At 41.1% G+C, this 21,356-nt stretch overlaps 1 protein-coding gene and 2 long non-coding RNA genes across 6 annotated transcripts in view; 1 reads left to right on the forward strand and 2 right to left on the reverse strand.

Annotated features, from left to right (window-relative positions):
- LOC146889229 (uncharacterized) overlaps window positions 1-11,308 on the reverse strand; it is a 45,204-nt gene extending 33,896 nt beyond the window's left edge. The window contains exon 1 of the long non-coding RNA XR_015000170.2: window positions 9,629-11,308. This is a non-coding gene — a long non-coding RNA (uncharacterized LOC146889229). The remainder of the gene's footprint in view (window positions 1-9,628) is intronic.
- Window positions 11,309-16,467: 5,159 nt separating this feature from the next.
- Window positions 16,468-21,356, reverse strand: part of LOC146889227 (uncharacterized) — a 79,839-nt gene continuing 74,950 nt past the window's right edge. For both annotated transcript variants that reach the window (XM_087903216.1, XM_087903215.1), the window contains 3 exons: window positions 20,307-20,439; window positions 18,233-18,341; window positions 16,468-16,606 (listed from right to left, as the gene is read on the reverse strand). In XM_087903216.1, the coding sequence (XP_087759342.1) occupies window positions 16,570-16,606; window positions 18,233-18,341; window positions 20,307-20,439 (279 nt within the window). In that variant the 3' untranslated portion in view covers window positions 16,468-16,569. The remainder of the gene's footprint in view (window positions 16,607-18,232; window positions 18,342-20,306; window positions 20,440-21,356) is intronic.
- The window catches only part of LOC125410692 (uncharacterized), a 54,433-nt gene continuing 53,075 nt past the window's right edge, over window positions 19,999-21,356 (forward strand). For 2 of the 3 annotated variants that reach the window (XR_015737092.1, XR_015737091.1), the window contains exon 1: window positions 20,230-20,366. This is a non-coding gene — a long non-coding RNA (uncharacterized LOC125410692). Of the gene's footprint in view, window positions 20,116-20,227; window positions 20,367-21,356 lie in introns of those variants that run through there. The other variant, XR_015737090.1, reaches the window with a different exon arrangement.

Below are 21,356 nucleotides of genomic sequence, written 5' to 3' on the forward strand. Positions count from 1 at the left end.
ACGTCTCCACAGTTTTTTTTTTTTTTAGTAAATTTTATTAAATTATAAAAGTTTCCATTTCCACCCCCCCTCCCAACACCCTCCCACTCCCCCTACTCCCCCTCCTCCTCCCTCTTCGTCCCCCAGGGCAGTCAGGGTTTCCTGCCCTGTGGGAAGTTCCAGTTCCTTCCCCCTCCCTCCAGGTCCAGGAAGGTGAGTGTCCAAACAGACTGGATCCCCAAAATCCATTATATGTAGAGGAAACAGGTCCCAGTGTCATAGTCAATGGCTTTTCAGAAAGACTTCGGGTCAGCCACACTCAGAGAATCCGGCCAAATTCGGAGAGTCTGGTTAGATCACGTCCTCTTTCAGTCCCAGTCCAACTGGCCTTGGTAAACTCTCATCAGATCCGTTCCCTTGTATCAGTGGGTGATAGCATCCCTCGCAGTACTGATTTCGTTTTTCATGTTCTTCCTCCTTCTGCTCCTCATTTGGACCTCGGGGGGCTCAGTCCGGTGCTGCAATATGGGTCACCGACTGTATCGCCGTCCTTCGTCAGATGCAGGATCACTCGGGAAGGCCCTCTGGATCACGTCTCCACAGTTTTGTGCTGGGATTCCAAGTATAGACTACCAGAACTGGAGTTTTTATGTAGATTCTGGGGGTTGAATTTGTGTCCTCATGCTTGCAAAGCAAGCACCTTGCTAACTGAGCTATCCCCTCAGATCCTAGGATAAAGTTTTAAATTGGGATACAAGATAATCAGAAATGTGGTTTTTAAAAAGTAGATGTACTTTTTTAAAAGTGGGTATATTCTGAATACAATGACTTAAACACTGAGTGTTGTTTCCCAAATCAGCTAGGGCTCCAACAGACCTAGGTATTATTCCACCAAAACGCAAAGAGTTTAAAACTTACAGCTAACGGATGAGCTATTACATACAGGAGCAAAGCAACAATACCACAGAAAGTCTGACCGTGGCGTGGAAGAAGGATGCCTTCTCTGTAGCTGGATAGATGGAAGTGCCTGCCCCGTCAGTCGACCGTCCATACTCTCGGTACTTTAGTGTCTCCAGGGACTACAGAACCACATGTAACTGGGACAGAATCACACACAGCTAAGAAGGAGATGCCTCAAGGAGAGGCTGGAATCTCAGGTGAGAATCTAATGACACCCACCCCAAGCCTTGTATAAAGAAACATCAGCAGGCAGGTGGTGGTAGGGAAGCTGAGTGGGCCGTGGAAATGCCAGTAAGCAGCATTCCCTCCATGGCCTCTGTATACTGGTATATTTGTGTTTAAATGAATAAATTTTGCTTGAATATCAGAGGGCAAAGCAGCCACACTCGTCAGCTATACAGGACACAGGGTAGTGGCACACACCTTTAATCCCAGGACTCGGGAGACAGAGGTAGGCAAATCTCTGTGAGTTCAAAGTTACCCTGGGCTATACAAGATTGATCCAGAAAAAATATTAAAAAAAGATTGATCCAGAAACAGATCCAGGTGGTGGTGGTTCACACCTTTAATCTCAGTGTTTGGGAGTCATACACTTTTAATCCCAGCCCTGGGGAGGTGTGGTGTAGGAGGTTCTTCTATTTGTGTGTTGCTTTCATTGGTTGAATAAAGAGACTGCCTTGGTCTTTTGATAGGGCAGCCCTTAGGTGGGCGGAGTAGATAGAACAGAATGCTGGCTAGAAGAGAGCAAGTTCCTCTAAAAGGTGGTGACAGAAAAGGGGTTAACTCTGTCTGTTATCCATTGAAAACATTCTTCATGCATAAAGGTGAAGTAAATGTTTTCAGAAAAAAAATAGAAGAAGAGTCCTGGGAACAGTCAGAAATACACAAATATAAACAATCAGAAATCCTTCAGGTTGAAGAAAAAGACCAGAAATAACAACATCCTTTGGTGCAAATAAAGACCATCAGAAGGCTTGAATGTCCTCTTAATACCAAGTTCTTTATTTCCACTTTTTTCCTTTAAAATACATACAGGGCCTGGCAAGATGGCTCAGTGCCTGCAGATGCTTGTGCTGAGCATGGTGGCCTGAGTTAGCTTCCCTGGGTACAGTGAAAAGGGAGAACTGATGTCTAAAAGTTGCCCTCTACCCCCATGTGTATATTGTGGCACACATGCATCAACACATGCACATGGATAAATAAAATAAAATATATGTGAATGCTTAAAAGCAAATGATGATACTTAGGTATGTTTAACACATTTTCACATGAATTAACTATAGTCTATTGTAGAATAAAGGGCACTAGAAAATGGCAAATGAATTTCTATTGTTAGTAAGTTTTACTTTTGAAATATGATGTTACCCTGTAACCCACACTGGCCTGAACCTCACTATGTGACCCTGGTTGGCCTCAAACTCATGTCAAACCCTCTGCTTCCACTTCTTGAGTCCTGGGATTACAGGTGTGAGGCAACACACCTACCATCAGGATTTACTTTCTGGATAGAATGGTCAAAAAGCAGTACTGTGTAAACTATAAAATAGTAAGAACATATAATTTATAATCACTAAAACATATCAGAAAGACTGATGAGAAATTATAGAGTTCTAAAAGCTAAAACATTAAAAATAAGAATTACAGAAATAAAATATGAGGAAGATAAGAGTGCAAATGGTAAAGAGTAGAACGTAACAATAGATATATTAGCTATTAATGGATCAAACACTACAAATAAAGGATATTTTCTGACCAGATACAAAAGCAAGAACAATAATACCTTATCTGTAAGATAGAGAGTTTAAGAAGTGTGTTTGAGAGCTGGGAGGATGGCTCAGCAGTTAGCATCACTGACTGATCTTCCAGAGGACCCAGGTTCAATTCCCAGCACCCACATGGCAGCTCACAGCTGCCTGTCACTACAATTTCAGGATACCTGGCACCCTCATGCAGGCCAAACACTAACACATGTAAAATAAAAGTAAATAATTCTCTTTAAAGTAGAAGAAAAATGCTGGCGACAGTTGTGAACCTGTCACTACCTTTAAAAAAAAGAAGTGTGTTTGAAAGCAAGGTCTAGAGGTGCCCAGCCTAAATCCTGGCTTCTTTGGAACCTGAGGCAGGAGGATCAAAAATTCAAGATTAGCCTGAGCTATAGAATGAATTCAAGGGCAGGCTGGCTTTAGTGAGATCATCTCTCAAAAGAAGGAGAAACGGGGAGCAGGAAGAAGTGATGAAGTAAAAAGAGAGTGGGGTATGGCTCAGGGATAGAGCACTTGGCTAGGATATACAAGGTCTAGATTCCAATGACCAGTACTAAAAATAAGTGTACTTCAAAAAAGATTTTATTTTTATTTTATGTTTAATTGTGTGTATATATGTGTGTGATACACATGAGTGCAGTGCCTTACATGGCAGAAGAGGGCTATGGATCCCTGGGAACTTAAGCTATAAATAGATGGCTTTGAGCCATTCACATGAGTACCATGAAGGAAACTTAGCTTCTCTGAAAAAGGAGAACCTCTTCGTAACTGCCAACCATCTCTTCCACCCTTGTGTGCTTTTTCATATGGTTGAACAGTAGCCCATCCTATAGATAAACTATATTGAATGTATATTCTCATCAGTTGATGGGCATTGCTGTTGTTTCAACCTTTTTATTATTGTGATTCATGTTGCTATCAACATTTGTTTTAGTGTAATTACGTTTTCATTTCTCAGAGGTAGATGTCTAGCAGTCAAATGGGTCATGAGATCACAAAATCTTTTTTTCTTCAATCTTTTTTATTGATATTTATTGAGCTCTACATTATTCTCTGCTCCCCCCAATGGCTCTCCCCTCCCTGCTTAGGCCCTCCCCCAAGGTTCCTATGCTTCCAATTTACTCAGGAGATCTTGTCTTTTTCTACTTTCTACTTCCCATGTAGATTAGATCTATGTAAGTCTCTCTTAGTGTCCTCATTGTTGTCTAAGGCCTCTGGGATTGTGGTTTGTAAGCTGGTTTTCTTTGCTTTATGTTTAAAAACCACCTATGAGTGAGTACATGTGATAATTGTCTTTCTGTTTCTGTGTTACCTCACTCAAAGTGATGTTTTCTAGCTCCATTCATTTTCCTGCAAAATTCAAGATGTCATTATTTTTTTCCATTGAGTAAATGTACCATATTTTTCTTATCCATTCTTCAGTCGAGGGGCATTTAGGTTGTTTCCAGGTTCTGGCTATGACAAACAAAGATCTATGAACATAGTTGAGCACATGTCCTTGTGGCATGATTGAGCATCCTTTGAATATATACCCAAAAATGGTTTTACTGGGTCTTGAGGAGGTTGTTTCCTAATTTTCTGAGAAACCGCCACACTGACCTTCAAAGGGGTTGTACCAGCTTGCATTCCCACCAGCAATGTAGAACTGTTCCATTCTTTTCCCCACAACCTCTCCAGCATAAGTTGTCATCAGTGTTTTTGATCTTGGCCAGGCGTAAGATGGAATCTCAGAGTTGTTTTGATTTGCATTTCTCTGATGAGTAAGAATGTTGAGCATTTCCTTAAGTGTCTTTCAGCCATTTTAGATTCCTCTGTTGAGAGTTCTCTGTTTAGGTCTGTACTCCATTTTTTATTGGATTATGGAGATCACAAAATCTTTAAACGACGGAGGAACTGACAAGTTGTTTCTAAAGTCAGTGTTGTGTTCTATTCCCTCTGGTACATGAAATTTTCAATTTATTCACATCTTTATAGGGTTACTATTGTTGTAAAGAGACACTATGACCATGGCAACTCTTATAAGGAAAACATTTCCCTGGGGTGGCTGCTTACAGTTTCGGAGATTTATTCCATTATTCCTCATCATGATGAGGAGCATGGTGGTGTGCAGGCAGCTGTGATGTTGGCTACATCTTGACCAGAAGGAGGCAGGAAGTTGACTAACAGTCACATTGAGGGACTTGAGCACAAGAGTCCTCAAAACCTGCCCCCACAGTGGCACACTTCCTCCAACAAGGCCACAACTTCTAATAGTTCCATCCCTTTGGGGGCCATTTGATGATGGAAGTCACAAAATAATCCCACACCAGTTCAGAATTATGAATAATAAAAGGGTTATTTATTTAAGGGGAAACTTACAGATCACTGCCCTAGATAATGGTCCTTTTCACAAACAGGAACAGAGTCTAGCAGCCAGAAGCAGAAGCCAGAAGCAAGAGTGGGTGCATGCCTTATAACTGCTTTTAGAGTATCAGAGACCACACCCAAGTGGACTGGTATCTTAAAGGCTATTGGCTGAAGGAGTAGAATGTGCTCTCACAGTAGCCATTTTATTTCAAGTCACCACAATATGTCTTTTCTAAGTATAGTCACCTTAATGGGTAGGAAGTAACATCTCACTGAGGCTTGTGCGTTCCTAATGCCTAATGATGTCATGTGCTTGTTGGCCATTTTTATATATTCTTTGCAGAACTGTTTCTTTAAAATATTTTTCCTTAAAAATATTTTGAGATAGGATCTCACTATGTAGTTCTGGTTGGCCTGAAACTCAGTATGTAGACCAGGCCGGTCTTGAATTCACAGAGATCTGCCTGCCTGTACCTTGCTAGGGCTGGAATTAAAAGCATGGAATGTCCATAAACAGATACATTCATTAATGGAATCAAATTGAAGAACCAGACATAAATCCAAACATTTATGGATACCTGAATTAATAAAAAGGCCATAAATACACACTAGAAAGAAGACAGTATCTTCAACAAATGGTGCTGGTCAAATGGGATGGCTACATGTAGAAGAATTCAAATAGATACATATTTGTCACCCTGCACAAAACTCAACTACAAATTGATCAAGGACCTTAACATAAAATCAGATATACTGAGCTCAATAGAAGAGAAAGTGGGGGGATAGTCTTGAACGCATTGGCACAGAAGACAACATTCTGAACAGAACACTGATAGCTCAGGCACTAGGATTAACAATTAATAAATGGGACTTCACAAAATTGAAAAGCTTCTGTAAGGCAAATAATAACTGTCAATAGGACAAAATAACAGCTTACCTAATGGGAAAATATTTTCACCAACTGTTGCAGGAGGTGGGATACTGGGAATATTAGAGTCAGATAGCCCTGGCAGTTTGGTAGAGGAACAAATCATGTCTCTTACTATAACCAAGGGTGTGCGAATTCCTGGCTCACTGATAAGTTCTGTGGCCAAGTCTGCAATGACTTGTTCTGTGGGTTTGATGCTGGTGACTGTGGACAAGATCATTTACATGAACTATATAAAGTAACTCTTCTACCAAACCAGATGCACTATGTCACCCCCAAAGATGATTATTTTAGCTTTCCAATAATAACCAGGGGAGGAGTTGGAAGCACCTACAGCAACAATTCGATAATCCGACATGAATCCATTGCAAATAAGTGACGATCCATGTACCTCGTACTGCACAGTGGGATGAATGCAACTGTGGTCCACTTTAAGCACAGACTCTAAAACTCCAATGATGAGGAGTTCAAAATCCAGATAACAGTGGAGGTGTTCACAAGGGAGGTGCCAAAACTGAATGCTACAACCCAGAAGGCCTTGAAAATCTGGTTAGCCCAGTGACACCTCTTCCTCAGGCTGGCCTCAAACTCACGGAGATCTGCCTGCCACCAATGCCATATCCAATAGAGGACTAATATCCAAAATATATAAAGAAGTCAAGAAACTAGATGTCAAGAAAAGAAATATCACATTAAAAATGGGTATAGTGATAAGCAGAGAATTCTCTTTAGAGGAAACTCAAATGGCTAAGAAACACTTAAAGAAATTTTTAACATCCTTAGCCATCAGGGAAATGCAAACCAAAACTACTTTGAGGTTTCATCTTACACCTGTCAGAATGGCCATGATCAATAAAACAAGTGACAGCTCATGCTGGTGAGGATGTGGAGTAAGAGGAACACTCCTCTGTTACTGGTGGGAGTGCAAATGTGTACAGCCACTGTGGAAATCAATGAAGTGGTCCCTTAGGAAGCTGGGAATCCATCTACTTCAAGACCCAGCTATACCACTCTTGGGCATATATCCAAAGGCTTCATCCCACCACAGAGCCACTTGCTCAACCGTAATATCCAGAAATGGGGGACAACCTGGATGTCCCTCAACAGAAAAAGGGATGAAGAAAATGTGGTACATTTACACAATGGAGTAATTGTGTAAATTAGCAGTAACTCAGCTGCTAAGAAAATGACATCATGAAAATTTCAGGAAAATGGATGGAACTAGAAAAAAAATCAACCTGAGTGAGGTAACCCAGATCCAGAAAAACAAAATGGTGTGTATTCGCTTATATGTGGATATTAGCGGTACATTAATGATAACCAAGCTACAATCCATAGAATCACAGAAGGTGGGTATAGAGTAAGAGCCTAAAGGGAACAGATAGATGTCATTAGAAAAGAAAGTGAAATATATATATATAGATAGATAGATAGATAGATAGATAGATAGATAGATAGATAGAAAGGAAAGCTGGAATGGGAGGATTGAGTGAGGAGTGGGAAGAAAGGGGGTTGTGGGAAGGAATATGGAGAGAAACAGGCAAAATTAAGGGGCACTTCAGGGGTAGTATGGAAAAATAATACAGTCGAAACTAAAATATATACATATATGAAGGCAATCCAAATGAAATCACCAAATAATGGGGGAAACAGAGTCACCAAATGAAGCTTCCAGTATCAGGTTTGGGTTATCTAATTGAGCTGTTGACCAAAGGGGGTCCCATGAGAATTGCCAAGATTGTAGGTTTCTCTCTGGAAACTGACAGCGAGGCCCCATTGATGAAGACAACATCCACACAACTCAATAAACATGTCAAGCTGGTGTCTACATAGAGCACTCACCCCCATGTTCCAGTGTCTTCGATGCAGTATGGTATTCTGTATGCTACCAGAAGAGAAACATAACCATCAAGTGAGCTACAAATCGTTCGTCTACAGTGGTGTGCTACCTGCAAGATATATTAGGGCAGTGGTGGCACAGAGCTTGTGGGAGTAACCAAAAGAACTGATTTGACTTAAGGTTCATTCCATGGGATGGAACCCATACCTCACACTGCGTGAGTGACCAAAAACCTGAGATTAGAAAGCCAAGAGACCTAGGGCAAAATCAAATACTTCTGATCTTGATGAAGAAAAGAACGTAGTGATGACGCCTAATGATATTCTGGTAGACTCATAGGTGAGTGTCATGTCCAGTCATCACCAGAGAAGCTTCCTCCTCCAACAGATGAAAACAAACAGCTTCACTTTCTGCTTTCAGGACACATGTGGTCCATTGTGCTCTGTTTTCTTCCTCTCCATCCTTAAGACCTCTCAAGTTCCCCTTTCTATGTTCACACCCTACATATGTATGTGAATATGCACACGCATATACACACATTTAACTCTAGAATATACACATGAGAAAAAATGAGATATTTTGCTTATCTTAATATTTAGATGTTTGTAGATATGTCTGTGTGTACATCACAGGTATGTGGGTGCCGTAGCCAGAAAAGAATTTTGGGTCCACTGAAGCTGAAGTTACAGATACTTGTAAGCCAACTAATGTGGGTGTTAGGAACTGAACTCCAATCCTCTGAAAGAATAGTAAGTGTTCTTAACTTCTGAGCCATCTTTCCAGTCCCTTTTTCTCGTTAAATACATTTATCACCATCATTAGTGGTGGTGGTGGTGGTGGTGGTGGTGTGTGTGGTGGTGGTGTGTGTGGTGGTAGTGTGTGCCATGACCCGTGTATAAACGTCAGAGGGCAGACTACTTTTTAGGAGTTGTTTATTTCCTTCCACCATGTTTGGAAGTTCTCCTTGCAGTTTGTCATACTGAGTTCCCCAAACTAATTGGGCCACTGCATTTATCCGTCTATAAAAGACCTAGAAAGACAAACATTGTGTGTTCTCTCTCATGTGCAGTTCCTAGCTGAAATTTTCACATGTGAGTGTATAATCTAAAGTAACTGCAGAAACTAAGAAAGCAAAAATGGATCACAGTGGCGGTATCAGTAAAGAGGGGAATAGCAGGGTACAAGTGATTTGAAGGAGAAAATGGAGAAATGGGGGGCTTTAATTAAGGAACAAGGAAAGAGATAAATATAAAAGGAGAGAGGAGGGTAAATAGCAGTAGGTATGTCTGGAAAAGGCATAATGGGTCATAATAACTATCTACTTAAAATTACATCTGATACATATATAAGATTGTATATAGTACATATATATGTGTGTATATATATGCATAATTTAAGTGGAAATTTCCCATCTGGGCTGACAAGTCTCCCCCTAAGAAATATAGATTATCTAATAAAACCCCAACACTAGACATAAGAAGACCCCTTTTGAATTGTTGGTCAGGGTCGTACAAGAGACTACCAAAACATTACAGGCTATTGCTCTTGCCTTTGGTTACTGCCCAAAGGTGAAAAGTAAGTCCTTATTGCTAAAGACAACATGCACTTTGGATACAGAGCGCAGAAGCCTCTGAATTGGTCCTGACCAGAAAGCTTCCTCCATGTGTACTAGCTTTAATGTTATCAGAAGGCACCATGCAAGTATCTAAAAGAGGGAAGCAATCAACAGTCCTACTGGCAATGAAGTCTATGAATCACACCAATGACAAGCAGGGCACAATAACCCTAAGGGTGAAATAGTGGCATACATACCATGGTGGTAGCCAACAGCTCTCTAGTTGAACTTAAGATCTATTCAAAAAGACGGAAATCATGCTTGGTACTGGAACCTAGCGAAGTACTCAGGGCTACTGGTTCTGGATCTGGGAAGACAACCTACAAGTACCACATTATTAAACCAAATATCAATTTATGTATACATATATATGCTGGGATAATTGTATTTTAATGGCTACAGGAAAAAAATTGTCAAATAATTACATAATATAAAGTCTAGTCTTCTTAGGCACATTTAGTGACATTTAAAGTGGCTTTTCAAAATAAAAGATCAAAGAAAGGGAAAACTTTCCAAAAAGAAATTCTCAGATGCAAATCATGACATTTGAAATTCATATCCCCAAATTTCTGCACAAAGACAACACAGAGAGAGAGACAGAGACAGAGAATGCATATAAACAAGGGGTAGAACACCATAGACAAATCACCATATCAGCTGAATTAATATGATAAGGAATAACTTAAGAAGTAACTTCTGATCCATCAGAGGGGTGAGTTTGCTCCTGACCCACGGCAGAAGCCCGGCAAGGAGGAGCGCAGACATTCCACGACCCCTTTGACTCCCTGGTCATTCATAGGGGCTGCTCCACCCTGCTAAGCCCTCTTGCCTCCTATCCCATCCCACCTTTCACCCAGGAATCCCTTCCCATATCCTTCCCTATATCCGGGCCATAAAATCCCCCAGCTCAGCCTGCTTGGGCACTGGGACTGGGTGGTAACTGCAATCCCGGCAGGAGGGAATTCCTGTGTTCGAATAACCTGCCTGCAGAAAGGTAGGCCTTTTGTCAGTGAGGTCCCTGGCCAACAAGGGAACCTAACACTGTACCAGAAAGATCCATTAGAAACATTTTAAGGAAGAGATGGGCAGGCACCAAGGCAAGAATTCCTCCAACAATCTGAAAAACAACATAAAAACGCCAGATCCCAGAAACCCTACAACAGAAGGACTTGAACACCCTAATCCAGAAGAAATGGAAAAAAGTGCCATTATGAAAGCAATAGAGTCCCTTAAACAGGATGTGAATAACTCCCTTAAAGAAATGGATGAGAACTATAACAAAAAGTTTGAGGAAATGAGTAAATCCGTAAATGATACCCTGGGAAACCAAGAAAAAACAACCAAACAGGTAATGGAAACAGTTCAAGAATTGAAAACTGAAATGGAGGCAATGAAGAAAACACAAACCGAGGGCCCGCTTGATATGCAAAATCTAGGTAAACGAACAGAGAATACAGAATCCAGTATAATCAATAGAATACAAGAGATAGAAGAACGAATCTCAGATTCTGAAGACACCATACAAAAAATAAATGCTCTGATCAAAGAAAACAGCAAATCCAACAAATTCTCATCACAAAACATTCAAGAAATCTGGGACACGATAAAAAAAACCAAACCTAAGAATAATAGGAGTAGAAGGAGGAGAAGAATTGCGGATCAAAGGCCCAGAAAATATATTCAACAAAATTATAGAAGAAAACTTTCCCAACTTAAAGAATAATATTCCTATGAAGGTTCAAGAAGCATACAGAACACCAAATAGACTGGATGAAAGAAAAAACACGTCCTCTCGCCATATAATAATCAAAACACAAAACATACAGATTAAAGAAAGATTATTTAGAGCTGTAAAGGAAAAGGGTCAAGTAACTTATAAAGGTAAACCTATCAGACTTACACCGGACTTCTCTATGGAAACCATGAAAACCAGAAGGTCCTGGATAGAGGTACTGCAGAAACTAAGAGACCATGGATGCAAACCCAGACTACTATACCCAGCCAAGCTATCATTCACTATCAATGGAGAAAACAAAATATTCCAGGGTAAAAACAAATATAAACAATACATAGCCACAAATCCAGCTTTACAGAAAGTAATAGAAGGAAAATCGCAACCCAAGGAATCTAACATTGCCAACACTGCCTACAATAACTCAGACATCGAGTGACCCTTCACAAGCACAACTCAAAGAAGGGAAACACACAAACTCTACTACACAAAAAATACAAAATAAAAAAAAACAACCGGAGTCAACAACCACTGGTCATTAATATCACTTAATATTAATGGACTCAACTCACCTATAAAAAGGCACAGACTAAGAGATTGGATACGAAAACAGGATCCAACATTCTGCTATTTACAAGAAACACACCTCAACCACAAAGACAGACATCTACTCAGAGTAAAGAGTTGGGAAAAGATTTTTCAAGCAAACGGACCTAAGAAACAAGCGGGTGTGGCCATTCTAATTTCCAACAAAATTGACTTCAAACTAAAATCAATCAGAAGAGATGGAGACGGACATTTTATACTCATAACAGGAACAATTCATCAGGAGGAAGCCTCAATCATAAATACCTATGCTCCTAATATAAAAGCACCCACTTATGTAAAAGAAAAAACTTCTAGAACTCAAGGCAGTCATCAAACGACACACACTAATAGTAGGAGACTTCAACACACCTCCCTCACCAATGGACAGGTCAATCAGACAGAAACCTCACAGAGAAATAAGAGAATTAATAGAGGTAATGAATGAAATGGACTTAACAGACATCTATAGAACATTCCACCCAAATAGGAAAGAATATACCTTCTTCTCTGCAGCTCATGAAAACTTCTCAAAAATTGACCACATACTCGGTAACAAAGCAAACTTTCACAGATACAAAAAAATATTAGTAACCACTTGTATCTTGTCGGATCACCACGGAATAAAGTTAGAATTTAACAAAAATTCTACCCCCAGAAAGCCTACAAACTCTTGGAATATGAACAGTCATCTACTGAACCACCTCTGGGTCAGGGAAGAAATAAAGAAAGAAATTAAAGTCTTCCTTGAATTTAATGAAAATAAAGACACAATATACTCAAACCTATGGGATACTATGAAAGCAGTACTAAGAGGAAAGCTCATAGCACTAAGTGCCCAATTAAAGAAAATGGAGGAAGCACACATTGGAGACATAACAGCACACCTGAAAGCTCTGGAAAAAAAGAAGCAGACTCACCCAGGAGGAGTAGAAGACAGGAAATAATCAAACTGAGGGCTGAAATCAACAAAATAGAAACACAGAAAACAATCCAAAGAATCAATGAAACAAAAAGCTGGTTCTTGGAGAAAATCAACAAGATTGACAAACCCCTAGCCAAACTAATCAAACAGCAGAGAGAGAACACGCAAATTAATAAGATCAGAAATGAAAAGGAGGACATAACCACAGACACAGAGGAAATTCAGAGAATCATTAGATCTTCCTACAAAAGCCTATATGCCACAAAGTTGGAAAATGTACAAGAAATGGACTGGTTTTTAGATAAGTACCATTTAGCAAAGTTAAATCAAGACCAGGTGAACAATCTAAATAGACCTGTTAGTAACGAAGAAATAGAAACTGTTATCAAAAATCTCCCTACCCAAAAAATCCCAGGACCAGATGGTTTCAATGCAGAATTCTACCAGAACTTCCAGGAAGAGCTAATACCTATACTCCTTAATGTATTTCACAATATAGAATCAGAAGAGTCATTGCCAAATTCTTTTTATGAAGCTACAGTCACCCTGATACCAAAACCACACAAAGACACAACCAAGAAAGAGAATTACAGGCCAATCTCACTCATGAATATCGACACAAAAATCCTCAACAAAATACTGGCAAACCGAATCCAAGAACACATTAGAAAAATTGTCCATTATGATCAAGTAGGCTTCATCCCAGAGATGCAGGGCTGGTTCAACATACGCAAATGTATCAATGTAATCCATTGTATAAATAAACTGAAAGAAAACAACCAAATGATCATTTCATTAGATGCTGAAAAAGCATTTGACAATATTCAACACCGCTTTATGATAAAGATGTTGGAGAGATTGGGGATGTAAGGATCATATCTAAATATAATAAAACTTATTTACAGCAAGCCGACAGCTAACATCAAATTAAATGGAGAGAAACTCAAAGCCATTCCACTAAAATCATGAACACGACAAGGATGTCCACTCTCTCCATACCTCTTCAATATAGTGCTTGAACTTCTAGCAGTAGCAATAAGACAACATAAGGGGATCAAGGGGATTCGAATTGGAAAGGAAGAAGTTAAACTCTCGTTATTTGCAGATGATATGATAGTGTACATAAGTGACCCCAAAAACTCTACCAAAGAACTCCTACAGCTGACAAATACCTTTAGTAATGTGTCAGGGTACAAGATCAACTCCAAAAAATCAGTTGCCCTCCTATACACAAAGGATAAAGAAGCAGGGAGTGAAATCAGAAACTTCACTTTTCACGATAGCCACAAATAGCATAAAATATCTCGGGATAATTCTAACCAAGGAAGTGAAAGACCTATTTGACAAGAACTTTAAGTCTTTGAAGAAAGAAATTGAGGAGGATACCAGAAAATGGAAAGACCTCCCTTGCTCTTGGATTTGGAGAATCAACATAATAAAAATGGCAATTCTACCAAGGCAATCTATAGATTCAATGCAATCCCCATCAAAATTCTTCACAGACCTTGAGAGAATAATCAACTTTATATGGAAAAAAAAACCCAGGATAGCCAAAACAATCTTATACCATAAAGGAACTTTTGGAGGCATTACCATCCCTGATGTCAAACTCTATTACAGAGCTACAGTATTGAAAACAGCTTGGTATTGGCATAAGAACAGAGAAGTCGACCTATGGAATCAAACAGAAGACGCAGATATTAACTCACAAACCTATGAACACCTGATTTTCGACAAGGGAGCTAAAGGTATACAATGGAAGAAGGATAGCATTTTTAACAAATGGTGCTGGCATAACTGGATGTCAAACTGTAGAAGAATGAAAGTAGATCCATATCTATCACCATGCACAAAACTCAAGTCCAAATGGATTAAAGACCTCAACATTTATCTGACCACTTTGAACCTGATAGAAGAGAAAGTGGGAAGTAGTCTACAAGACATAGGCACAGGAGACCACTTCCTAGGTAGAACCCCAGTAGCACAGACAATAAGAGAATCAATGAATAAATGGGACCTCCTGAAACTGAGAAGCTTCTGTAAAGCAAAGGACACTGTCAGTAAGACAAAAAGGCTGCCTTCTGACTGGGAGAAGATCTTCACCAACACCTCATCAGACAAAGGTCTGATCTCCAAAATATACAAAGAACTCAAGAAACTAGACACTAAAGCTCTAATTAACCCAATTAAAAAATGGGGTACTGAACTGAACAGAGAATTCACAACAGATGAACTTTGAGTGGCTAAAAAGCACTTAAGGTCATGCTCAACCTCCTTAGCGATCAGGGAAATGCAAATCAAAACCACTTTGAGATATCATTTTACACCTGTCATAATAGCTAAACTCGAAAACACCAATGATAGCCTATGCTGGAGAGGATGTGGAGTGAGGGGAACACTCATCCACTGTTGGTGGGAATGCAAACTTGTGCAGCCACTGTATAAATCAGTGTGGCAGTTTCTCCGGAAACTGGGAGTCAACCTCCCTCAGGACCCAGCAATTCCACTCTTGGGAATATACCCAAGAGATGCCCTATCATACCACAAAAGCATTTGTTCAACTATGTTCATAGCTGCACTATTTGTAATAGCCAGAACCTGGAAACAACCTAGGTGCCCCTCAATAGGAGAATAGTTAAAGAAGGTGTGGAACATATACACATTAGAGTTGTACTCAGCAGTAAAAAACAATGACATCTTGAATTTTGCATGCAAATGGATGGAAATAGAAAATGCTTTACTGAGTGAGGTAACCCAGACACAAAAAGAGGAATATGATATGTACTCACTGATAAGTGGATTCTAGCCATAATTAAAGGTCTTGAGCCTATAATTCCTGATCCTAGAGAAGCTAAATAAGAAGGTGAACCTGAAGAAAATCATATAGTTATCCTCCTGGATATTGGAAGTAGACAAGATTGCCAGGCAAACTTGGGTGCACGGTTTTGGGGGGTGGAAGTAAGGGGAGATGGTTAGAGAGAAGGGAGAAGGGGAGGACTGGGGTAGCTTGGGGGAATGGGATGGGTGAGGGAGGAAGGATGGATATGGGAGCAGGGAAGTATTTATCTCAACTAAGGGAGCCATTTTAGGGTTTCCAAGAGACTTGATTCTAGAGGGGTTCCCAGGTCCAAGGGGAGGTCCCCAGATTGTTTCTTGGGCAGCAGAGGAGAGGGTGCCTGAACTGGCCTTGTCCCATAGCCACACTGATCAATATCTTGCATATCACCATAGAACCTTCATCTGGCGATGGATGGAAATAGAGGCAGAGACCCACATTGGAGCATTGGACTTAGCTCCCAAGCTCCAAATAATGAGCAGAAGGAGGGAGAACATGAGCAAGGAAGGCAGGACCGCGAGGGGTGCGTCCACCCACTGAGATGGTGGGACTGATCTAAAGGGAGCTCACCAAGGCCAGCTGGACTCAGACTGATGAAGCAGGTGATCAACCTGGACTCTCTGAATGTGGCTGATGGTGGAGGCTGACTGAGAAGCCAAGGACAATGGTGTTGGGCTTTGATACTACTGCATGGACGGGCTTTGAGGGAGCCTTGTCTGTTTGGATGCCCACCTTCCTGGACCTTGGGGGAATGGGGAGGACCTTGGACTTCTCATAGGGTAGGGAACCCTGAAGCCTCTTTGGCCTGGAGAAAGAGGGGGAGTGGGAGTGGGGGAAGGGGAGGGAAGTGGGAGGAGGGGAGGAGGTGGAAATTTTTAATAATAATAATAATAATAATAATAATAATAATAATAATAATAATAATAAAGAAGTAACTTCTGTCTTGTAATTACCCAGCTTATCATTTGTTTTCTCCATTTGTATATCATCCTCAGGAACTGGTCAACAAGTGAATTTTAGACGGTTGGGCATGGTGGTACAGATCTTGGGACTAGGGAGTCTAAGCCATCGGGTCTTGAGTTGAAGGATAGCCTGGGCTATAAAGAGAGAACCTGAATTTAAAAAAATGTTATAAAATTAAAACAAGCCAATGAATATTTATTCTGTTAGAGAATATTCATTTTGCAATGCTAGATAAATAAACAATGACAGAAAACACGACCATTAGAACTGGGATGTAATTGAAGAAAATAAATAGTGATGTGTTTATTTGTGAGTGAAGGCGCTTCAGGCATCTTGTAAGCAAACAGAAGTTTATTGATGTGCAGGTGGCGATATGCATTTGGTTAAACAATGTCGGTTTTCATGAGTAGCTGTACATCTTGTTTACAACATTTGAACACAAGTACCCATTAAGCTGCCAATAGGAGTTCCTCTGGGACAGGCTGATTTTAGATAAAGTGCTTCCATATGGCTTTTACAGACTTGTGTATGCTACAGAATTTTCCTAATGCTTATACATGTGATTCAATAACAAATCCAGAACAAATCTGTGCAGAAGTAATTATTGTGCTGTCCACATGCCAGAGGCATAAGTATATATGCATATATATATTAAATTTTTTTAAAGATTTTTTTCGTTTTTCATACCAACCACAGTTTCCCTCCCTCCCCTCCTGCCACTCTCCCTACCCCACCTTTCCCTTACCCCCCCCCATCCACTCGTCAGAAAGGGTGAGGTCTCTCGTGGGGAGTCAACAATGTCTGGGATACCAAGTTGAGGCAGGACCAAGCCCCTCCTGCCTGTATCTAAGCTGAGCAAGGTATCCCTCCATAGGGAATGGTCTCCAATAAGCCAGTTCATGCACCAGGGATAGATCCTGGTCCCACTACCAGTGGCCTCACAGACTGCCCAAGCCACACGATGGTCACCCACAGTCAAGAGGGCCTAGTTCGGTTCTATGCAGGATCCCCAGCACAGAGGATGTAATATCATGGTCCTTCTTTAATAAATGAGACCAGTTTCCAGCACCCACATCTTGCAGCTAACAGCTGCTTATAACTCCAGCTGCAAGAGATCCAGCGCCTCTAGTCTCATCCACACCTACACTTATGTGCACACACCCAGACCCAGACACACATTCATGTACACATGCAAATAAAAATAAGATAAATATTTTCATGAAAAGAAAGCTGTGTATTCCAGATGTGGTTTACCCATTTATAACCCCAACACCCAGGAAGCCGAGACAGGTAGAATACTGAGTTTGAGGCCAGCCTGAGCTATATAATGAGCTAAGCTAGCCTTGGCTACAGCATGATACCTGTCTTAAACAATAGCAGCAACAAAGGCAGCTTTTGCCAGGGTTTCATTTTATGGTGGGGAAGGACTCAGTTATCTTTAAGGGGCTGGCCGCTGTGGGGTTGACCGTGCTCCAGTGAGGACAGAGCCAACTCAAATTGGACTTGATGCATTTTTTTCTTTTTTGGAGGGGCACAAGGGTTGGAGGGTGGACCTGGGGGTGTTGTAAAAGGAGCGGCAGGCTGCGTACTGCCCGGCTCCCGGCCGCCCAGCTAGCTTAACCTCTGAAATAACTGCACACAAATTGTATTAATTTAAACACTGCCTGGCCCATTAGTTACAGCCTCTTATTGGCTAACTCTCACATCTTGATTCAACCTATTTCTAATAATCTGTATGTCACCACGAGGTCGTGACTTACCGGGAAAGATTCAGCATGTCTGACCTGGCAGCTTCATGGCTGGCGGCTCTCTGCCTGCCTCCTTCCTCCCAGCATCCAGTTCTCTCGTTCCCGCCTACCAAGTTTTTTCCTATGAAAAGGCCAAGGCAGATTTCTTTATTCAATCAGTGAAAGCAACACATAGAAAGAAGACCATGGGGGGAATGGGAAGTGAATGTCATCACGGTGCATTGTATGAAACTCCCAAATAATTAATAAAAAATATTGTGTTGGACAAGAATTCCATGATAATGATCAACTGCCCTGGAAACAGGTAAAAATATGAAACATGGAACGAGATCCTATGTGAACACAAGCATACAGGAAGCTTAGTTTACATGTCTGTGTCTGTATTGAAGACATCCACTGAAACCGAGTTTGTGTGTGGATGCTGAAACATATGCAAACATTCATCAGTGCTTTCCGACGTGATCCTGACAATGCTGTACATTTCACCAGCAGCACGTGGTTATTTCCCGAATTCTTAGCAGATACCATGCCTTTTACTTAAAAAAAAAAAATACTGTAAGACTGTCCCCTCCCTCAGCGAGGTGGAGCTGCACAGTGAGGTTGTGGACAGTGCTCTGAAGCCGGGAGGAAGAAGCGCCTCTTGGAAAGCAAGCACAAGGCTAAGGTTTTCACATCCAGATTTGTCCATATTTGAATATGTGTATCACCCCAAACGACACTGCAAGAAGACTTCCTTTTTCTTCTAGTTTTAAAGAATAAAATAATTATCAAAACCTCATTCTCAATATAGAGCCTGCTCTATTATATGTGCTCCTAGTCTACTAGACATATAATTTGGAGTTGTGGGGTTTTCTCCCAATATATGGGTTTGATCCTCTGGCCAGGGGACGTGGGAAGGGGACCAGGGAAGAAACACTAGTTGTGCTGCCTGGAGTGACTGCTCTTCAACCCCTTAGCTGGAACCATTTTCTTTTCCCACGAGATTCGGGTCCCTGGAGTTTATCCCAGATGAAATTAAATGAAATCTATGCCCTGGCAATGCTGAAGCATGCACGGGTAGGCCTTTATATGGCGGTTCTGTTGAACGTGTCCCTGTTGGGTTTCATGGTCTAAGTTGATGAGGAAGACTGACCAGGTCTCTTCCTCAAGAGGGCACTAGCTTTCATTACAGGTGGTTGTGAGTCACCATGTGATTGCTGAGAATTGAACTCAGTACCTTTGGGCGAGCAAGCAGTGATCTTGACTACTGAGCCATCTCGCCAGCCCAGAAACTCCAAGACAATTTGGTTCCATGAGAAAATGCTGAGTGAATCCCAGGGTGGCGCGGTGGGAATGGAGGTGAGTGTGTGAGTGGGTGGGAGAATTGTGAAGACAGGGCACGTACAAATTGAGTTCTTGAACTAGGTCTCTGTTCAATTTTAAAGGAAAACCAAAAGGAAAATCATGGTGCAAGCAGATTTTCTCAAACTTGGCAAGGACAACGCCGGCATAGTTTCTGGTGCCTTTGTCTTCTTGGTCACACTTTCCACCATCACATTGGATGGGAGGGAGAAGAGCTCGTGGAGGAGACTGGTTCTTTCAGATAGAGTTCTAAGTGCGACTCCTCCATCGTGAGGACATTTCTGGAAAATTTCCCAAAGCTTTCTCCAACAGAGCAATCCCCACAGGGCAGGTTGCGACTTCTGTTCTCAAGACCTCCCTCTGGGGTCCACGTGTGGTGAGCTGGCCTATGGGGGAAGCGCAGGTAGGGGAGGTGCTGGGAAGCAGCGTGAGGCTCTCGGAAAGTGGGCGGGACTAGGGAGGCCACCTGCGGACCGACTCCGCTTCTAGCTGTTCGACTTTCCGCCTTTTCCCCTTGGACCTCCGAGGAGACCAACACGTGGGATCTCCGAGGAGTAGGGTCCTTTTAGTAGCAGAATCTGACTGCAGAGAACAGGACAATACCCAATGGCTGGGGACAGAACTTTATGTCAGCTAAAAGTCTCAGGTGCATCCATTTTGTTTCAGAGACTTGGAGCGGAGTGGAAGGACCGGGGCAAGCGAAGAGAAGTCAGGACGTGGAGGAAGCCGACCACGCCAAACTTACTGAGACCACAGCGGAGACCAGAGGACCGAAGACGAGCAGCCAGAAGGTCATCTGCTAGACGTGAGTAACTTAGCTTCGCTTTTTCAAACATGGCTGTTATATGGTAGATCGTAATTTGTAGACGTGGTTGTTTCTAGAAAATACAAAAGCAGGAGAATTTTTTTAAAGCATCAGTAGTCTAAAGATTACTAATATTTTAAAAAGCAGTAAAGCTACAAATGAGGAAATCTAATGATTTAACGCCCAAAGTACAAGGGAATGTGTCCATTTTAAAAAAAAGTATATATTCCACACGCAAAGCGAAACTATGAGAATGTGTGAAAAGGCTGTGTTGGTTGCTTTGTGATTAAGGTACCGTTTATTTTTACTCTGTAATTCCTCAAAACTGAATACTTTGCCAGGAGCAGGTAAACTTTTACCATTTTTTTTTTAGAGGTTGAAAGGGCTTCCAGGGTAAAATACAAGTAGTGATACTAATTCGAAGCACTCAGAAGTCTACAGTGATTTGTTGGGCAGCAAATGATTTAGCTAGCACCAAACACTTTGCGCAAAGCTGTACCCAACATGCGTCTGGGTATGTTTAAGGAGAAGCGAGCACCAAGTTCATGGTTATATGCAACCATTTCCTTGTAGGCATTGTTTAAAAGTTTATATTTTCAATCCTGGTCGATGGTAAACCGGAATGACTATGTTATTCAGCTTGAACATTGCAGCCACTGTTGGGCATTCCTATATATATGGTATTTAAACATCTATACCATACAAAGACATAACTGAAAGGCTACTGCCACATACAAAGGGTGTGAATTGCATCTGCTGGCCAGTTTTCTTAGAATATACACGTGTTACTGAATTTCGGAAATACCTGTTTTGTTTTTAAAACGAAACCTGCTTTTAAGATCAAAACAACGGCTGAATTCTGTATAGTGACTAAGTTCTAAACTGATAGCTTTTTTCTGCCTTTACTAAAATATGATTAACACATGAAAATTGAGTGGGTGTATTCAGGTATTCAACATGCTTATATATACATACCCACACATATATTCT

This window comes from Myodes glareolus, chromosome X, assembly GCF_982192425.1.
Source record: "Myodes glareolus chromosome X, mMyoGla1.1, whole genome shotgun sequence".
NCBI classification, from domain to species: Eukaryota; Metazoa; Chordata; class Mammalia; order Rodentia; family Cricetidae; genus Myodes; species Myodes glareolus.